This window comes from Megalops cyprinoides, chromosome 1 (assembly GCF_013368585.1).
Source record: "Megalops cyprinoides isolate fMegCyp1 chromosome 1, fMegCyp1.pri, whole genome shotgun sequence".
Lineage (NCBI taxonomy): Eukaryota > Metazoa > Chordata > Actinopteri > Elopiformes > Megalopidae > Megalops > Megalops cyprinoides.
The window spans coordinates 52,475,965-52,493,892 of record NC_050583.1 but is presented as its reverse complement, the minus strand read 5'-3'; the positions used below and the strand labels follow the sequence as shown (position 1 = coordinate 52,493,892).

The window sequence follows — 17,928 nt, the reverse complement described above, 5'->3', positions numbered from 1 at the left end:
AACCAGCTAGTCCCTGTCCACCTGGATAACATATTCACCTGTCTTCCTTATCTTACACGACAGACATATACTTAGTCTCTCCCATAGGCGAGGGAAATGAACACAGCCAGAGGATATCTGAGCTTAGTTCAATTGAGGATGGAGATTAGTACTTTCTCCTGTCTGGAGAGACAGAGACAGAGACAGGGGCAGGCAGACATGTAAAACCTTACAGGTCACTCAAGGGCATCTCCATGATGTCACTGGTCATGGAGATCCTGTTGCTTCAGAGATACACCCTGCACTAAAATGGAAAAAGACAACACTAGACAAGGAGAGTGAGATGAGGACCTCTTCAGGGCCTTCTCCGTGGTGAGTTTGCAGAGAGTCTTTCACATCCAAAGATCTGACATGCTCACCGAGTGAGACTGCCCTTGGAGTCACTGGACTTGGTTTTTTTTATTGATTTTTTTTTTCTTTATCAAGTCTGCACAGTTGCAGAGCAAATTCTGATCTTCATATGATCTGAATGGGTTCTATTGCCTGAGCTGACTATCAGGTGGTCCACACACTATAAAGATCAGTGATCCTGCACAGTGTTGATCCAAAAAAAACAATCCATCATCTTCCTCTCATCTGTCTTTCACAATGTCAAATATCTTCATCAGCTGTGTGTTTTGTTACCATGGTGCTCTAGGTGTCTCTAGGTGTGTGTGAACAAAGCTGTTACTTCCTCGTAACTGTGTGTGAAGGGTGGACTAGCATTCCATGACTGGATTACATCCTCCAGGTGATGTACTCTATGGATCTGTCCAAGTTTAATGAAAAGCATTATACATATTGTGAGGATTTGTGCTATATAATAGAGCAACATGTAGCACCAACTTTAATATCTGGGAAAGACCTGGGTGTGAGGGGGCAGGGTGGGATCTTTACCTGAATCACATGCCCTCCACTGAGCTGCAAATACAAATGTTATGGTTCCATCCACACACACACACACACACACACACATTCACACACAGACGTACATACACACACATTCACACACAGACATACACACACACACACACACACACAAAGGGTCTGAATAATGTAGGATGTCAACACTAATGACACCAGGCTCATTCATAAAGGATTACCTCCCACTTCACCGCCTGAGTGTGTCACGTTTCCAAAACCAGCAGGGTATCAAGGGCCCTGCTTTGGCCAAGTGCCCTTCCCAGTGCCAAAGCAGATTTCCCTCTCCCTCAAACCCCACAGCTATGCTTTATTTAGCTGCAAGTAACGCATTCCCCATCGTTCATTAGGATACACATTATGACTGCAACCCCAGACCAAGTCCCACTGCTGGTGCAGACAAAATATGAGCACAATTAGCTAGCATGAGATTCTAAGCTGTGGCAAGAGTCACAGTGTGGCCACTTGCTGGTTAGATGTGCGAAGACAATAAGATGTAATACATTGTGATCTGTGCATATGGCATGGCAAGCAATTGTTTCCCAGCAACCTATGAGCCCTCCCCGCCATGAGGCACTGATCTCATGGTATCAAGTGAACACACCTACAGTAACGTATTTGTCAACCGCGCAGAAATTGCTGTAATGAAAAATGAAAACCATTGTATATGACACACCCAAGGGCATGATAGCAGTGTAGCATCAATATGCCATGGACATAACAAGCACCCAAAATGCACTGCTGTATGTGTATGCCCCTGTAAATGGGGTACATTTCAAATTAAGCTGTCCAGGGAAGCCGTGGGCCGTCATTAGCCGTAGATAGCTCCCAGAATGCTCTTCTTTAGTGCAGCAGTGCTAGAAAGCTGAGCTCAGGCGGTGTCTTTCATTAGAATAGCATCTAAGGACTCTGCAATCATATGAGCATAGCAGCTAGGCTAGTGAATGTAATCCTAACCAGTCTGTCTTTTGCTCCACCCTTGACCTTTTGACTTTTTCTCTTGTTTTTCATGTTGCAGGTTTTGTCAGCCTTCAACTTGGTGATATAGATCTTCAGCATTTATTTTTCATTTCTCTCTAGTTATAGTGTGCGATAAGGCAGCTGGCTGTCGTTGGCTCGCTTTGGACATGAAAATTTGATCTGATGGATTTTCAAAGGACAGAACAGAACAGAACAGTCCCACCAAAACAATTATCATTGTAGAATCAACTAAGACTAACCAAGGAAGTCACAAGCTGAAGAAACATTAAAATGAGATTCATTATGATATACCGCAACAAATCCACTTACAAAGGGATTATTGGTGTGCTGTTGGTCTTGCTTCATATACACAGCAGTTTTGACTGAATTGACAAAAACAATCAAATCCTTATACTCTGTCAGCTATGCTTTTTTATTTAATCAGCTGTTGTCTTGATTAAACTAATTCAGCTCAAGAGAGTTAGTGCTTTAAAGACTGCCAGACCTGCTATATTACAATGCACCCGGACTGGGGTAGGGTGTCTGACTCTGAGGGCAAGAGTGGCCCATGAGGCCAGACATGGGGTCAGAGGGATAGTCCCTCACAGGTAAGAATGCACTTCTAAAGCTCACCTTAAAAGGTCAAAGAGCACACAGAACCAGGCTCAGACCACAGAGACAAGTGAGTCATGCAGTCTCTTCAAATGACCTTTTCATACCTTTAACTGGTCACGGCAGCAATATATGGGTACACTGTGTGTGTGTGTGTGTGTGTGTGTGTGTGTGTGTGTGTGTGTGTGTGTGTGTGTGTGTGTGTGTTTCTGTCTGTCTACCTCATCATGAGGGCTTGCACTTCAATACACTAAGCCATCCCCTTACAAAACTGAAATGCTGTACTAATGAATTGATAGGTTTCCCTGAATCTAAGATGTTTACATACTGTGCGTAGGTACTGAGAAGCTGGAACACTCCTGCCCTCTTCTGGTAAACACCGGGACTTACAGCAGCACCTCTCCTGCAGCACTGAGATGGCTCCATTTGAATCTGCTCCCCTTTAAGGAAACAAACACCCAAACATTTCAGACTCAGTTTTAAGCAGGCATTGTTTTGTCTGTTTAATAAAATGGTAATTTACTCTGATGCCTTACGATTTATCAGCAAGTATGTAAATAAAGGCTGTGTCGGGGGAACAAGCCTGTTTTGTTTTGCGCAGGTTTGTCCAAAGGAGGCGTTTTTAAGCCCCTTTTTTTCCACTGATCTGATCTGAAAGCAGACTCCCAGGGCCCAAAGGGGACTGAATTGGGGGATCTAACTTTAGAAAAGTGACATGCAGTAGACGACACTGCAGCACCTCCAGGCTCCCGCCAGCGCTGTGGGTCCGGACCTGCGATTAAATCAGTCTGACTCCAGGTCTCGGAGCGGGCTCCACTCTCTCTCTCCCCCCCCCCCCCCCCCCCCACCCCCCAAACACAGCACACAAAATCAGAATGTTTTCTGCTTGGTGTCATGACAGGCAGACCACAGCTACCACAGTCTTACTCAACAAGCATCCTTACTGCATTTGACCTTTGTTGCATCAACCTGCTTTCCTTCCACCTGCTTATTGTGCTGTTCTGGACTGTGTGTGTGTGTGTGTGTGTGTGTGTACATACAAGGATGCATAAACTGTACATCCAATGTCTGTCTCTGTGTCTATCTGCCCAGCTGTCTGTCTTTCCATCTGCTTCATCTGATTCAAGTTCAGTGAGGATGCTATAGCTATACTGGTGCCCTACATGTATTTTTTCCCAGGGTACTTAGAGGGACTTTGCTTGAGTCGGGGGAGTAAACCTGCATCAATGAAAGGGAAATTAAACTAATAAAAATGCTTGAGAAATCATGTTTTTCACAAAGCTTTTTTGGTTATTAGGGAATCAGATGATTGCCCCTCTATGAGATGGGCTGTCAGTTTCTACTATAATTGGTCAGTAGAGGTAGCTATACTGTACTGAGACTCAGTTTGATTGCTTGTGAAACAATCATTTATTTGCTTTTCTGAATATGCACAATTGAAAGTGCTGGACTGTATACTATAACACGTGAGTCATTCTCAGGCAACGTAAGCATCGTCCTGTAGAAAATGACTAGTTTGATCAGAATTCATTACAGTGGCTTAGATGATACTGTATATCTGTGTTTGGATTGTGAGCTCCAAACAATGAGATGATGGTCAGCCCCAAAACTGTCTGGGCCTACACACACATACACAGAGTGAGAGAGGGAGACAGAGAACAGGGCCACACAGCCACTAGGGGGTTAAATAATGGCATTTTTTTATCAGTTGTAAAACTTTTTAGTTTATTCACTTTTGACAACTTGAAAATTCTACAACAGCAAAGGAAATAAAAAGAAAAGGGGATCCCTCCTGAGACATTGACATGGTCTTACCTTCTGCCATTGCCATTGACAACTGGCCTTAGTCCTTACCATAACTAAGGTGCTCTATTAAGGTGACCATACGTCCTCTTTTTCCCGAACATGTCTTCTTTTTGGGACGCAATGTCCAGGAAAAGGAGGATGTATGGTCACCCTAGCTCCATCAACTCTTTAAAAACTGCTGCTGGGCCAGTAATGGGTTAAAAGCAACTCCCGTGACATGTTCTTGCATTATGTCATTTATCTTTTGCATGCTAAACGTAACATATGTTTACCTCCACAATGGTTCCACTTCCACCGTCAAAAGCTAGTGTAGCCAATGAGAGCAAACCACAAAAGGTAGACACACGAAAATGACAGGATACAGTGACATGACAGCCAGTATGCAAACTGGTTCTGGTCCTTAAAAAGCTAGACCCTGATCCCCACTCACACAAAGCCGCATAACTACGGCAGTACACACATCCTAAACAGTTGACACCATAACACTCAGACATTGCCTAAAAAGCTGTAGGAAAACATATAGGCATAGACTTCATAGAAGTGAACAGTTTAAAACCTGCAAAGAAAAAAGAAAGAAACTGAAGAAAACTGCCCATGATTTATGTAAAGTTAGATTAGCAATGCAGATACCCACATCCAGGGCATCTTATCACATCTCATGAAGCTAGCAGCTGAGATGACTTGTGGAGCAACAGTGAACAACATTATGCCAGATACTGTTTTGCTCAGGTTCCTTTGCACAACAGCACCTTCTGAAATTGTGTCGGTCAAAATAATGGGGAAAAGGCCTTTTAAATATTATTGATGTTATGATAAACACATCGCCTCAGTAATGTGAAAAATAAAGGACCCATAGATCAAGGGTAGGTTACAGTGGTGAGAAATTTCAAGGCAAAGGAATTCCTGCAGCAAGACCATACAATAAGACATGAAATGCAGGTTTGTGGGTAAGCTCTTTCTGTGAGCCGTGTTCCCTGCAAATGACCAGCTTGACACCGATAATACTGAGGCCTTGAATAATTGACGATATTGGCTGAAGTAAGAGGAGGGGATAAATTATTAACCCCAAAACAGCAGCACTCTGAATCTCCAGGTTTCATTACTGCACAGAATTAAACAGTGGGCCACAGAGGATTCAGCAGTCCAGGTAAAAAAAGCAAGCATTGTGGCCTTTGATGTCACATGAGCCTAGCCCTGCCTTCAGAGGGCTGTTGAGTTTCCAGGTTTTTCTATCTAATTCTAGAATATTAATAAACATGTCCATGAATGAAGTGGGTCCAATGCTCAGTTGTGTGAGAAAAAATAAAAACCATGCTCTACACAGATAAAAAAAAGTCTTTTCAAGTGTCTCCACAAGCTTTGACAGATAGCCCATGAGTATTACCATATGCAACCGCACCGAGATCAAGTAGACAAATCTATTTTGAAAACGGTTTCAGGTTTTGGAAATTTAGCCCACTGTGATGTGTCTTCAGCTATGCGCATTTAATGAGAAGCAGAAATCTTGGAGAGGGTTCCTGTGGGAGACTTTTACTCCAGTGGGCTACGACTTCACTTCTTAATTTCTCTGTAAACAACTTCTAACTCATTCAATACATTACTGAATTATCTGCCTGAAGAGTCAAATTTTTACTGCAAATCAACACTGTATAACTGTGACACTTTCTATGAAGGGTCCTACATAAGAAGTACATAAAGACCTTCTAAGCAGTGCATACCACACTCATATGCACCACATAAACATTTGTATTCCAGCCAATATAGACCATTATAGGTTTAGTTGTCACAATCAATATTATCAAGGCATGGTAATGTTATTTATGATATGGATGAAGACACAGCACACCCCCCTGATCCTCTATGACACTTGGCATAAACATTTCGAAAGTTTATGCAGTGCTTATAAAGGTGAATATAAAATAACAAATCTCTCCTGGAGCAAATAAAATGACTGAGTAATGACTGAGGAATGATGAACAGGTATGCAGTAAGGCTTGAGAACACAAAGCACTTAGCAGGATATGAATTATTGATATGGCACCATTATGTCACGGATTTGCTAGACTACCTATTTGCGTGGCCCGGCAAGAACATTCCTAAACTTGCATTCTTGTGAGTTGAATAGGAAGTGAAATATTAATGAGCTTCGTTTGATTTCTCCATGATATGCTCCTATGGAGAAGAAAGGAATATTCTTATCGGCTACCTGACTAAATTAATTAATCACATATCAATCTATTGAGCAAATATTATTGACTGTACTGATGTTCATTATATTGCATCCTCAGAATGCTCTCTCATATTCACACACATTCACCTAAAGTTCTTGAACCTCAGACATTTCTCTCTGGATTGATTTATTGGGTCTTCTGCTGGGAGCTATTTGTCAGCTTTTTTTGGGAAAGGTTGGGTTTAAAGAGGAGATATGAGAGGTTACCTTGAGAGGACACACAGTATGCTATCCTGTACAGATGCCCACTGTTGCACAAGCACTCACTGATAACCACCTTGGCCACACTCACAACACCCATTGATTCTGAGTGGGTCTGAATGCCTTATATGGGGCATTCATATTTAATGTTCTCTGATTGTCTAGTCACCACCCAGTCATTCAAATGACTGCTGCTTGTTTTTTCTACTTTAGTATCATAAAGGTGAAATTTCTTATTGTATGCAGCTGGCAACCTGATAATGTACAGGCCTCTAACTGAAATAAAAGCTCATTCTGTTCATGATATATTAAAAAATACAACCCTTATATAAGTGTTGCGGTGTTCTGTATTAGAAAATGTTTATAACTGGCAGTTACATGCTGTGCGCCTGCTTCAGTTATTTTGTTTTGGAATCTAATCTTACAGTCCTGTTGGCACACAGATATCAAAAGTAATAAGACATTTCTTTAAAATAAAGTTCCTACATAATCATAAAACAATTTAAGGGCTTTAATTTATTTTCACCTGGAGGCAAGATTGCAGGGGTTAAAAGCATAACATGAGAACAAATCATTTCACATTTATTAATTAAGCAAGTGATTAAGTAATCATTTTTGTAATTCCATTTTTAGCAGCTGGTGGACTCACTGAGGAGAATCCAATTAATTTTTGATGCAGAGTTTTTCACATTACCTGCCAAGTCCATTTCCCTTCATTCTACATGTTTCAGATTGGAAAGGAAAGGAGAGGAACCTGGTGGGGAAAAAAAAAAAACACATATTGCATTTAGAGGGCTGGGAAAGTTAAAATATTATCATCACATGGGAAATAAAATGAGGGGGAGCATGGAGAAAAGATGGAAAAGTACTGCTGCCACAGCACTGTGTGTGTGTATGTGTGTGTGTGTGTTTGTGTGTGTGTGTGTTTGTGTGAGGAAGGGGAATGGGGGACATATTGTGTAGCAAGGACATTCAGGGGAGATAGCATTTACATAATGTATTCCCTGTCTACACTGAATTCTTATAAACCAGCACAAACCTTGCGTCAGTCAAACCTAATGATCATTCAATCGAGCAATCAATAAATCACATTTACTTAACTGTGAGCAAAGGCTTTTAATAATCGTCCTATCATCATTAATCTGTCTGCTAGCAATGGGGCAATATGCTATAAGTGCTGCTGTTTGTAAAATGACCTTTAATTGAAAATACTCTTTTTATGGAAATGTTTGGGGCTTTTTGTACATTGCCCCATTACACATGTAAAATTGTCCCTTTAGCTCACTTTCTAGCCTTCATGCATTGATTCCCTCCAGCATCAGCCTCCCACACAGGGCTCGTTTGTGTTGGGGGGGAGGGGAATCCATCCTCCTACAGTTTTACATGTTTGAATGGCAGCAGTGCAGGCCATTGCAGAGCTCCCTGCTTCAAAACGCATAGCAACACATCTCCAGGCTCCTGACCTAAAATGTTGGTGTCGGAAAACAAAAGTGATACACAAAACCTGCATGGTGTGTGTGTGTGTGAGGGGTGGGGGAGCACAGACAGCATATCTTATTACAGTCAGCATATCTTCGGGCCCTGCACACATGTTTGAATAATTGCAAATCCATTATGTGAAGAGTGAGGTCTGACATTTTCAACTACACGTAACCCCCCCCCCCCCCCCCCCATTAAGCTCAGGTCATTCATTTTGTCAACTGCTCGTCTCTTACCACTCTGACTCAGATACCCTCCAGTCCCAGGGACGCTGCGTAGAGCACCACTTGATGTGGTGCTGTCTTACAGTGCACAACTCACACAGTGAGAAACGCTAATATTTCACAAAGCATTGATTTCCTACTTATTACAGAACAAGTTACCAATCCATAACTGTATCCTTGTATGGCTGGTTGTAAATTCAGCTGTTTAAATGGATAGCATGTAAAAATTGTAACCTATGTGTGTTGCTCTGATAAAAGTGTTTGCTAAATGACAATAATGTAATGTGATGTAATGTAAAGAAGAAAGCTTTCTTCATTTCAGACCAGTAAAATTCCAACTGAAATTAATCTGCAAGCAAATTCACATTTGCTTATTTCAGCTTAGTCCACTTGCCACAACATGTGGACCAGAATTTCTTGGGATTCATAGTACACTCTATCAGCCATGCTTAGTTCACAATTTACATACAGCGGGTGTTCTCTAGACAGACTACAAGTATGATGATGGAGAAGACAGACACCCTGCATGCTGTGCTGTTGATTTTCTATTGCAATGAAATGTTCAGTTGAAAAGAGTATCAGAGTACCATAAATCCAGGCTTAACGTCATGGCTTAAATTTACCTACACCATGAATAAAAGAAACACTTTGTAACTGCTAGGCTCACAATAATTACTTTGTATGAATATACTCTTTTCCATATCTGCCTCCCTAAAATAGAGTCACACCATATGATGCTTATTATATTCCTGTTTAGATGCAACAATTGTAGCTGCAATGTGCTTGAAAGGCAGAGTAATACAAGTTTATTATTACGGTTGAAGTATGGTATCTTGTATGTCTCTGTCCTCAAAAACCCAATTACATCTTTGATTGTGTGAGCCTGAGGTTTCCAGACAGTCATTTGTATTGTGCACTTGAAGAGTCATTGGTAATTAGCTTTTCTGTGTCAAACAGTCAATAGGATTTTGTCCGTGCGGTGGAAGGAAAAAAAAAAAAGTTCTTTTCTCATCTGCAAGCTCTGCTGCTTGTTTCTGGTGGTTCAGACTGTGGCCCCAACAACACCTTAAAGCCAACCAATTACACCAAGGTCATGGAGAGCAGGAATTTTCTGCTGATTAATTTGGTGGAAACATGTACAGGGTATCGCTCAGATTACTACCCGATTTGCCCGCTGCAGGCAACCGCAGCGACAACCATGAGCTTGCTCCACCACAGGCTGGGTGCATAAGCATGGAGCATGGGGTTTCCATACAACCTCAACATTAGTACATTACATCACATAACATTATAGGCATTTAGCAGACACTCTTATCCAGACTGAATTTTCCCAAAGGTGCAGCAGCAGTGTCCCAGCAGAGAATTGAACCAGCAACCTTTTGGTTACGAGCCCTGCTCCTTACCACTATGCTACACTGCTGCTCATAAGACTGATGCAGGATCACCACGGCCTTCACTGGACTCTCATTGTCATGGTCCTGTAAGGCACTGACATGTGCCCCCCACTGTTCTGGAACCAGTACACTGCCTGGGAAGTTGTCAGATCACAACCCCAAACAAAGTTAGTGGTGATCAGGGATCCATCACTTACCTGAATGCCACAAAGCATTACATAATGATTTGGGTTGTGACCCTACAATACACAGGTGTGTGTTGGTTTGTCTGACTGTCTGGGAAATGATAAGAATTAGAGCTATCTGAGTTTAGGGTAATTAAAATGGCACCGCAAGCACTGTAGGCAACAGTGTGGCATACTGGTAAGGGACAGAAAGGTTGCTGGTTCGATTCTCTGCTGGTCCACTGGCGTTGTACCCTTCAGCAAGGTACCTAACCCAAAATTGCCTCAGTAAATTTCCAGTTATATAAATGGATAAAACTGTAAGTCATTCTGGATAAGAGCATCTGCTAACTGACAATAATGTTAACTATAAACCAAGTAAGCTGTCTGGTAGATAATGCCTGCCAAGTGACTTAATTAGTGAGCAAGAGTGAAATGGCAAAGGTAGTGGCAACATCAAGTCAGCTGTATAAATGGATAACATGCAAAACTGTAACCTATGTAAGTCTCTCTGGATAAGAGCGCCTGCTAAATAATAATAATAACAATGTAATGTAATTACAATTCAATACAGTTCGAGCATATTTCAGGCTCAGCTGCTGTACATCACATCTCCCCAGCAGTGCTGGGGTTTCACATATTTATGAGGCAGCTCTTCAGTTTCACAGGATGTTTCAAAATATTCTCCAAATGTTTGTTCATTTTCTTTATTTCAGTTGTTACCAGATGTGGAATTAAACACTGACACGGTTCTTAAGGTTCTGTATGTATCGACACTCCCTCTAAAATTGATACACTTTATAACATGCCTGCACACACACAATATTAAAAAGACACGACAAACTAAGAACGAACACTAACTTTAAAGAAAGGGTCTATATTTCTTGCTCTTCTGTTGACGGTCATATTTTTCATTTTCATTGTTATTTTCTCTACATGTTTATGCATTATTTTTTCAACTGACTGTCGCAAAATTAGAGCTCATTTTCCTCACCAACACACTAAAAATTGTCGTCAAGAGTGTCACTTAAAGAAGACCTGCCACATTTTAAAAATAACACGTTTTCAAATATATAATGTGATTGAAATTTAGCGACACACCCCCTCATTTGATTACTCAGTTTAACCTATAGATTTTTCACTTGTCATCATGGCACTGCATAAATTAAACACGCAGTTTCCACCTGTCTCCTTAGCAGGAGACTCCATTAATGCAGACTTCCTCTCTGATCAGCTCGTTCGATTCACCCATGCAGAAGACTAGTTACCATATCGCTGTTACGATATCCGCCAGTAGTAAATTACACAGGTTTTGCAAGTTGAATGAAAGATTCAGTCGGGCGGAAGAAATCGAGCCGTGTGATCTGATTTGGAGTTGGACGAGTCATTTCATGCTTCACTGTATCACGTAGCTTAGTAACTAAAGCAACACATATTGTAACAGATATATTATGCCTTTTAAATATTCATAGGATGCACGTTACAGTTTATGCGCATGAAACTAATTTCGGAGTGTAAACAACTACAAGCCTTATCGGACGATCGCATCGACTACGTATTATTCAGATAGATGGGAAGATTGATTGAACAGTTAACTTGTCCAGTGTTTTCAAATACTTGCGACGACGCGGTGCTAGAGGTCGGAACGTAATATGTACGTGTAATATGACGGTTCAAACTCCAAGCAGGGGCACTTCTAATGTACGCTGGAGAAAAGTACACTAAGGTTCGCAAAAAAAAAAAAAAAAGAATGAACCGATATTGTGTAATAACTCCGTGGCATGAGGGACTTTGCAAAGTAAATAATCGATTTAAATGATAATTATTTCAATGGCAACTAGTCACATTATTCTACACGGTGTTCTAAGGTCAATGCCACAGCTGAGGAGGTTGAACTGCTGATCTGCAGCTGAGAAATTGTACTGTAGATCACAAAAAAAGAATCTACAAGAGGATACCACCAGAGGTCAGTATATTCTAAGAACTGTCGAAAACCATGACGTCCTCTCTCAAATGCGTTTTACGGTGGGCAAATTCACAGAATAAGGAAAAAAAAAACTTGATACGCTTTACATACAGCTGAAACCGTACAATTACATCCACAGCAAGCAAGTAACAGCAACAAGAACAAAGATAGCAAAGAAAGTTATAAGTGCTGGAATGAACTTCTGAGTGCACAAATTTAGGCCTACTGATGCGTACCCATTATTTTGTGGTAGAGATGCAGAATATGTACAGTATAGTGTTTTTTTCGCATGAAGACGACAGCCTCTTGTTTACACATTAAAACCTTTTGAGTTTAACATGTTAGGAATGATGAGCTTTTTTCTGGCGGTTTACCTCAACATCTCACAAAACTGTTCGTAAGGGAAAACAGAGTCATGGTGGGGTAATTTAACATGATGTTTTTGCTCTTTTACTGTACAGCAAATAATAAGCTGCTTTGGTGTGTTTAATAACAACTTGTTTCACTTAGTGGATAATGTGAACAAGACACCCTTCTCCTCAGCTTGTGTTCATAATAATCAATTGACCCAGTCAAATAAATTGTCATCGGCGTCCTGACGTTGAAACATATGATCCTCCACACGGTGGCAGTATATGAGACTACTTAAGGCCTCTAAGAAAGTACGAGGTTGAGGACTTTATTTAAACAATAGGCAATACACTTCTGAATGAACAAATAACGTCAACAGCAAAAACATTTACTAATTTTTTTTTTTCATTGGCTGAAAGTCTTCTGAATTGGTGTTGTTTTGAGAGCAGACATTAATTTATGAAAAATCAGTTACTACAGGCAATATATATTTTTTCTTAATTAAAAACTATACAAAGTCAACAATCTCTTAAGTACATTTTTTAAACTGTAAAACGTTCAGTTACACCGACATAATTAATTCAGCAACTCAGCCAAATTAGTTTATGGTTAAAACATAAATGAAAAAAAAGTTTAGACAAGGAAAGACATTGTCTTAAATGTGCCATTTATTTTAACATACAGGTATGATATTCATCTTTCATCATTAATGTGATTGACACCTAAGTTAATTTTTTTTTTCGTTCGCTGCTGGTGTTCATTATTTTGAATATCTTTCTACTGGAAAAAAATACGGGAAAACCTAATACTCGGGCTTGCTTTGAAGAAAAACAAGGAGAACAAATAGACGAAGAAGACTATGGTCAGCTAAGTGGTGCTGAAAGACAGATTTCCTTCTGAAATATAGATGAACATTTATTAATACGCTTTTAGGGAGGAATGGATGGTATCACATACGTTGGAATGATGATGCTATGCAGTAGCCTACAGTATACAGCGGAAAAGTGCCAAATTCCCCTTGGGCATTGGAATTTTGACATTTTATGTATCAATCGATATTGTTGGTGCATGATTTATTACATGAACATGCCTTAGTTTAATGTTTACCATTTGAAGGGTGTTATGTGATCTCATTTCAACACTGTAGTCTGATATGTCACAAATACACAACTGACAATATCAATTAGCCTACGTACCATGAAATTCTCAGTGTTTAAAATTCAGGTAACATTTTACATTCAAAATATTATGGATATATTGCAGCCCTCAACAACTTTCCAACACATACATTCATTTTTCCACTGCCTATAGGTAATTTAGCAAAGTATCTTAATAGTATTAAATAGTATTAAAAGTATTAAAGTATTTTAATAGTTTGATATTAGGCCTATACAGTCCTAATTTGTAAATTTCATCTTTTCACCAGACTAATCCATGTTTTTCTTCAGTGGCGCGAAAACATTCATGCCACGCTTGAACGTGAGTTATTTACAAACCACCGTCAAATCATGTCTGAAATTGTCCGTGCTCTGTATCCCATGTCAGTACAATGGTTGTTAAACTTCTAGCGCGGTTAAAAAAAGTCTGCTTAAATGGGGAAAGTGCGTAAAGTTCAATATGGCATTGGTATCCACTTGTATTTATCTTGCTCGTATCTGTTAGGAAGTGTTTATTGCCAACAGATTCGCTCAAGGGAATCTAAGGTTCTATATACAGTACACACACCTTGTTTGTTTTGTTTTAAGCCATGCATTGGAGCGACAAACTGCTTGGCGATTTCGCTTCAGCGGTAGGCTACATAGAATATTCAGCTTTTAAAGCTATATTGAACCATAACGTTTTAAAACTAAAAGGGATTTCATTTTAAACTGTAGTCCAGCTGTCATGTATAAACATTTCTAGTCTAAAAACGTTAAGTGTGTTAACGTAACTCTCAAAGTAAAAAGAAAAAAAGCTGACAAGCGTTGTCAAGCTCTCTCTGTTGAAAACGTACAAATGCACATTTTTGCTGGTGTAGAAAAACAAACTTATTCAGATAACGCCAACAGCGAACTCGGTCAAGTATAACTCCATATCCATGACACTCAATGTGTGGTACGTGGATATCCATGTCTTAGGGAATTTCAATGGGAATCTATTACTATGCGCATTTACGCACAGTAAAAAAAACTATGGCTTTCTAAATAATATACAACGATGTGAATCAAAAATGTGATGATTACTATCATCAGTCTACAACAAAACCTGAAAGAGAAACTTTTTTCAGTTAAAAAAGTTGGGACAGTCTATATCTCCGCGGGTTCTGGGCCTCAGCTAAAACTTCACGGGTGGAGCATCACAATAGCAAAAGGGGTGTTACCCAACAATCCATTCAAATACCTGTTCTTTGGCTCCAAGCTCACTGTCAGCGCGTGGAGCCATTAGTTAAATACTCCTCTCCAAAAGCGTCAGTGCTTTGTCTTCAGGGAAAAGCGAAGACGGAAACAAGTCTGCCACTGGAAACCCACCGCCTGATGTAGATAGAGACTGCACCCCTGTTTATTCGCACTGATTAGAGCGGATTATGAACGCTTTTGGACAGCAGCCACCCAACTCTCAGTCTAGTCCCATTCAGCACCACAGTGCGCAGGAGCTCCTGGACATGGCCGTCTACTGTGATAACTTCAGCATGTACCAGCAGAACCTCCATCACCACCATCCTCAGAGGCCTTCCACGCATCCTCCCACGTACGGGCTCGGAGAATACACCTCGCCGACATCCAACCCGTACCTGTGGCTGAACAGCTCTGGTATTAACTCGTCTCCTTATCTCCCTGGAACGAATGGGGCTTCGTATATACCGTCGGGATACGGGGCGAATCAAAGGCAGTTTTTACCGCCGCCCACTGGCTTTGGAGGCGCCGACCTCGGCTGGCTCTCTCTGTCAAGCCAGCAAGAACTTTTCAAGATGGTCAGACCTCCGTATTCGTATTCAGCCCTGATCGCTATGGCGATCCAAAACGCACAAGATAAAAAACTGACCCTAAGTCAGATTTACCAGTATGTGGCTGACAACTTTCCCTTCTACAAAAAGAGCAAAGCGGGTTGGCAGAACTCGATTCGTCATAATCTGTCTTTGAACGACTGCTTCAAGAAAGTTGCGCGAGATGAAGATGATCCCGGTAAGTTATACAGTTTTCATGTATTTAAACAGTTTAATCTAAAATATATTATATACAATAATGCCTTATAGGTTCTGAACATGTTTAAAGTTGAAAATGACGGTACAGTGATGTATATGACTACTCGCTATTTACTGTAGTTAAATATAGTTACATTTCCATTTTAACTGAGTACAGTTAGTTACGCATGTGAACTATTTACTGATGAGACTTAATGTCAACACTGGTCATTTTTTAATGTGTTTGGTATTGCTTTGTACAACAGGTAAAGGTAACTACTGGACTCTGGACCCAAACTGCGAAAAGATGTTCGACAACGGAAATTTCAGGCGAAAGAGGAAAAGGAGAGGGGATGCCAATCTGGGCAGCTCGAACACAGTGCCGGTGAAGTCCGAAGAGGACACCGCCGCACTGAAACTCTCAGACACCGCCAGCATTCTGAGCACCCCGCCCCAGAGTCTGCAGAATTCCCCGGGCTCCACTGATTCCAAGCCCTCGCCGTCACCTTCCATTGAACACAGTCCGTGTTTCAACAACTTCGTCTCCAACATGAACTCTATGCTCACGGGAAACAGCAACGGCATCAGCGGCAGGCAGTTCGGCACTGGACTTCTGGACGATTTGACGCAAAACAGAGAGAACTTGCCCATCCTTGGCTCATATTCGCCAACGCAAGGCACACTGCTGACCTCTGACGTCGGCCACCCCACTCCTCGACAGAGCTACTATCCCGCAAGTCAAAGCGGCAGCCATTTGAGTAGCCCTCTGATAAATCATTTCAGTGTTAACAATTTAATATATAATCGTGAAGGGACTGAGGTTTAGATGCTAGGCCTACTAAGGATGACAACGACCACGATTATGTATACTGTAACTTCACACTATGCAAATTAACAGTTGTTTTAGATTGCTCTAAGTTTCGAGCAACATCATGAGGTCACTGTATATCACCATCTGTTTAACAGATACACGACTGGTCTTCCCTTCTGGTGATTGAATTGGTGTAAACGTAAAATAAAACGTCTTTCCTTAGACCTAATTACACAATACAAATCATTACAAGCTGAATATATTTTATTCAAACGTGTATTTGTACATTTATATTTGTTGAAACAACACAACAGTATCCATGTTTACTTGTTCCGTTCAAAAAATGGTGCTGTTGCTATTTGGTCTATTAGGTCTATTTTTTTCGATGTAGATATAGAGAAATGAATTTTCTGTGGAAGAGACTTTGTCAGTGGTAGGGTGGCCTGTTCAACACCTGTACAATAGTGATGTTCATATTTATGCAAAGATGTTACTTTGTTTAAACAGTGCCTTAATTTGTAGAGGGCTATGTAAATGTGCATTGATGATTTTATTTAAATCCACTGAACTTTAAAATGCTTTAATAAATGGCATTCATATTTGAAATAAAAAAAAAATGGCAAATGACTGTTTTTTCCCCTGTTTGTATGTCTCACACAAACAAACGCGCAGGAGCGGATCAGGTGGGCAATACAGTAGATGTATTATAATACATGTATAAGGTCCCCATGATAGATTCTGGCCTACTAAATTGTCGATCTGAAGAACCATGACTACAAAACAATGTCAAACAACAACTGTCAACAGAGCGAAACTCAAGACGTCAGGCCTGCATGCTTTTATAAACTCTTTCTGGCTGAGGCTGCGAACTGGACACCTGCACGTGCTGTACATAAGAACACAGACGCTTCTTTGGTTTGGATTGGTGACCATTAATCTGCAATAACTAAGTACAATCACAATGAACATTATTTTCATGAGATATAATTTCATAACATAGTCTACCTGTTGACAATGCTGACTAGCTGGCTTTTCAACAGGCACACTATTATTATTATTATTATTATTATTATTATTTAGTTTTGTTTAAACGACTGAAATTTGTACACTGAGAATGCGTTTCATTCATAAGAGACCGATTCATCAGTGCATAAGCATCAGCGAATTCCTCTAAATCTAAGATAACGTTTAGGCTATGAGCGAATAGAGAGTGATTTACAAAAATAAATAAATAAACATACAAATTAATTGGAAATCAAACACGTGTGCGAAAGACTATCTTCCTTTCTTTGTAAACCAAATATACTCTATTACAAGTGTATGGGGCTAACAATTATTTATATGAAGAATTTCATGTTTAATCGAGCGTTTGAATTAATCCACATCCCCGCTGAGCACCCTTTTAATTGCACTTTTCAAACAGTCAGGCAGAGATATTTAACTCTTCGGTTTTAACAGATTGCGCAGACCTCTTCTTCGATGAGTATGGGCTCCGTGTATGTCTTAATTCACCGCTACACCAGTGATTGAAATTCATGCATGTGGGCGAACGAACACAAAATGCGGCCACATTCCAAAAATGCAAAGACAGCTATAATTATTTGACCATCTTTTCGCGTTTCATTACAGTG

General features: G+C 40.4%; 1 protein-coding gene across 1 annotated transcript; it reads left to right on the top strand.

The window, feature by feature from the left end:
* The first annotated feature begins 7,105 nt into the window (after nucleotides 1-7,105).
* On the top strand, nucleotides 7,106-16,312 carry foxi1 (forkhead box i1). Its single transcript, XM_036551613.1, has 3 exons — nucleotides 7,106-7,121; nucleotides 14,882-15,487; nucleotides 15,753-16,312. The coding sequence occupies exons 1-3, from the start codon at nucleotides 7,106-7,108 to the stop codon at nucleotides 16,310-16,312; spliced, it is 1,182 nt and encodes a 393-aa protein (XP_036407506.1).
* Nucleotides 16,313-17,928: the final 1,616 nt, after the last annotated feature.

Coding starts and splice junctions, on each gene's coding strand:
- foxi1 (XM_036551613.1), top strand. Junction 15,488..15,752: donor GCGAGATGAAGATGATCCCG/GTAAGTTATACA, acceptor TTTGTACAACAG/GTAAAGGTAACTACTGGACT.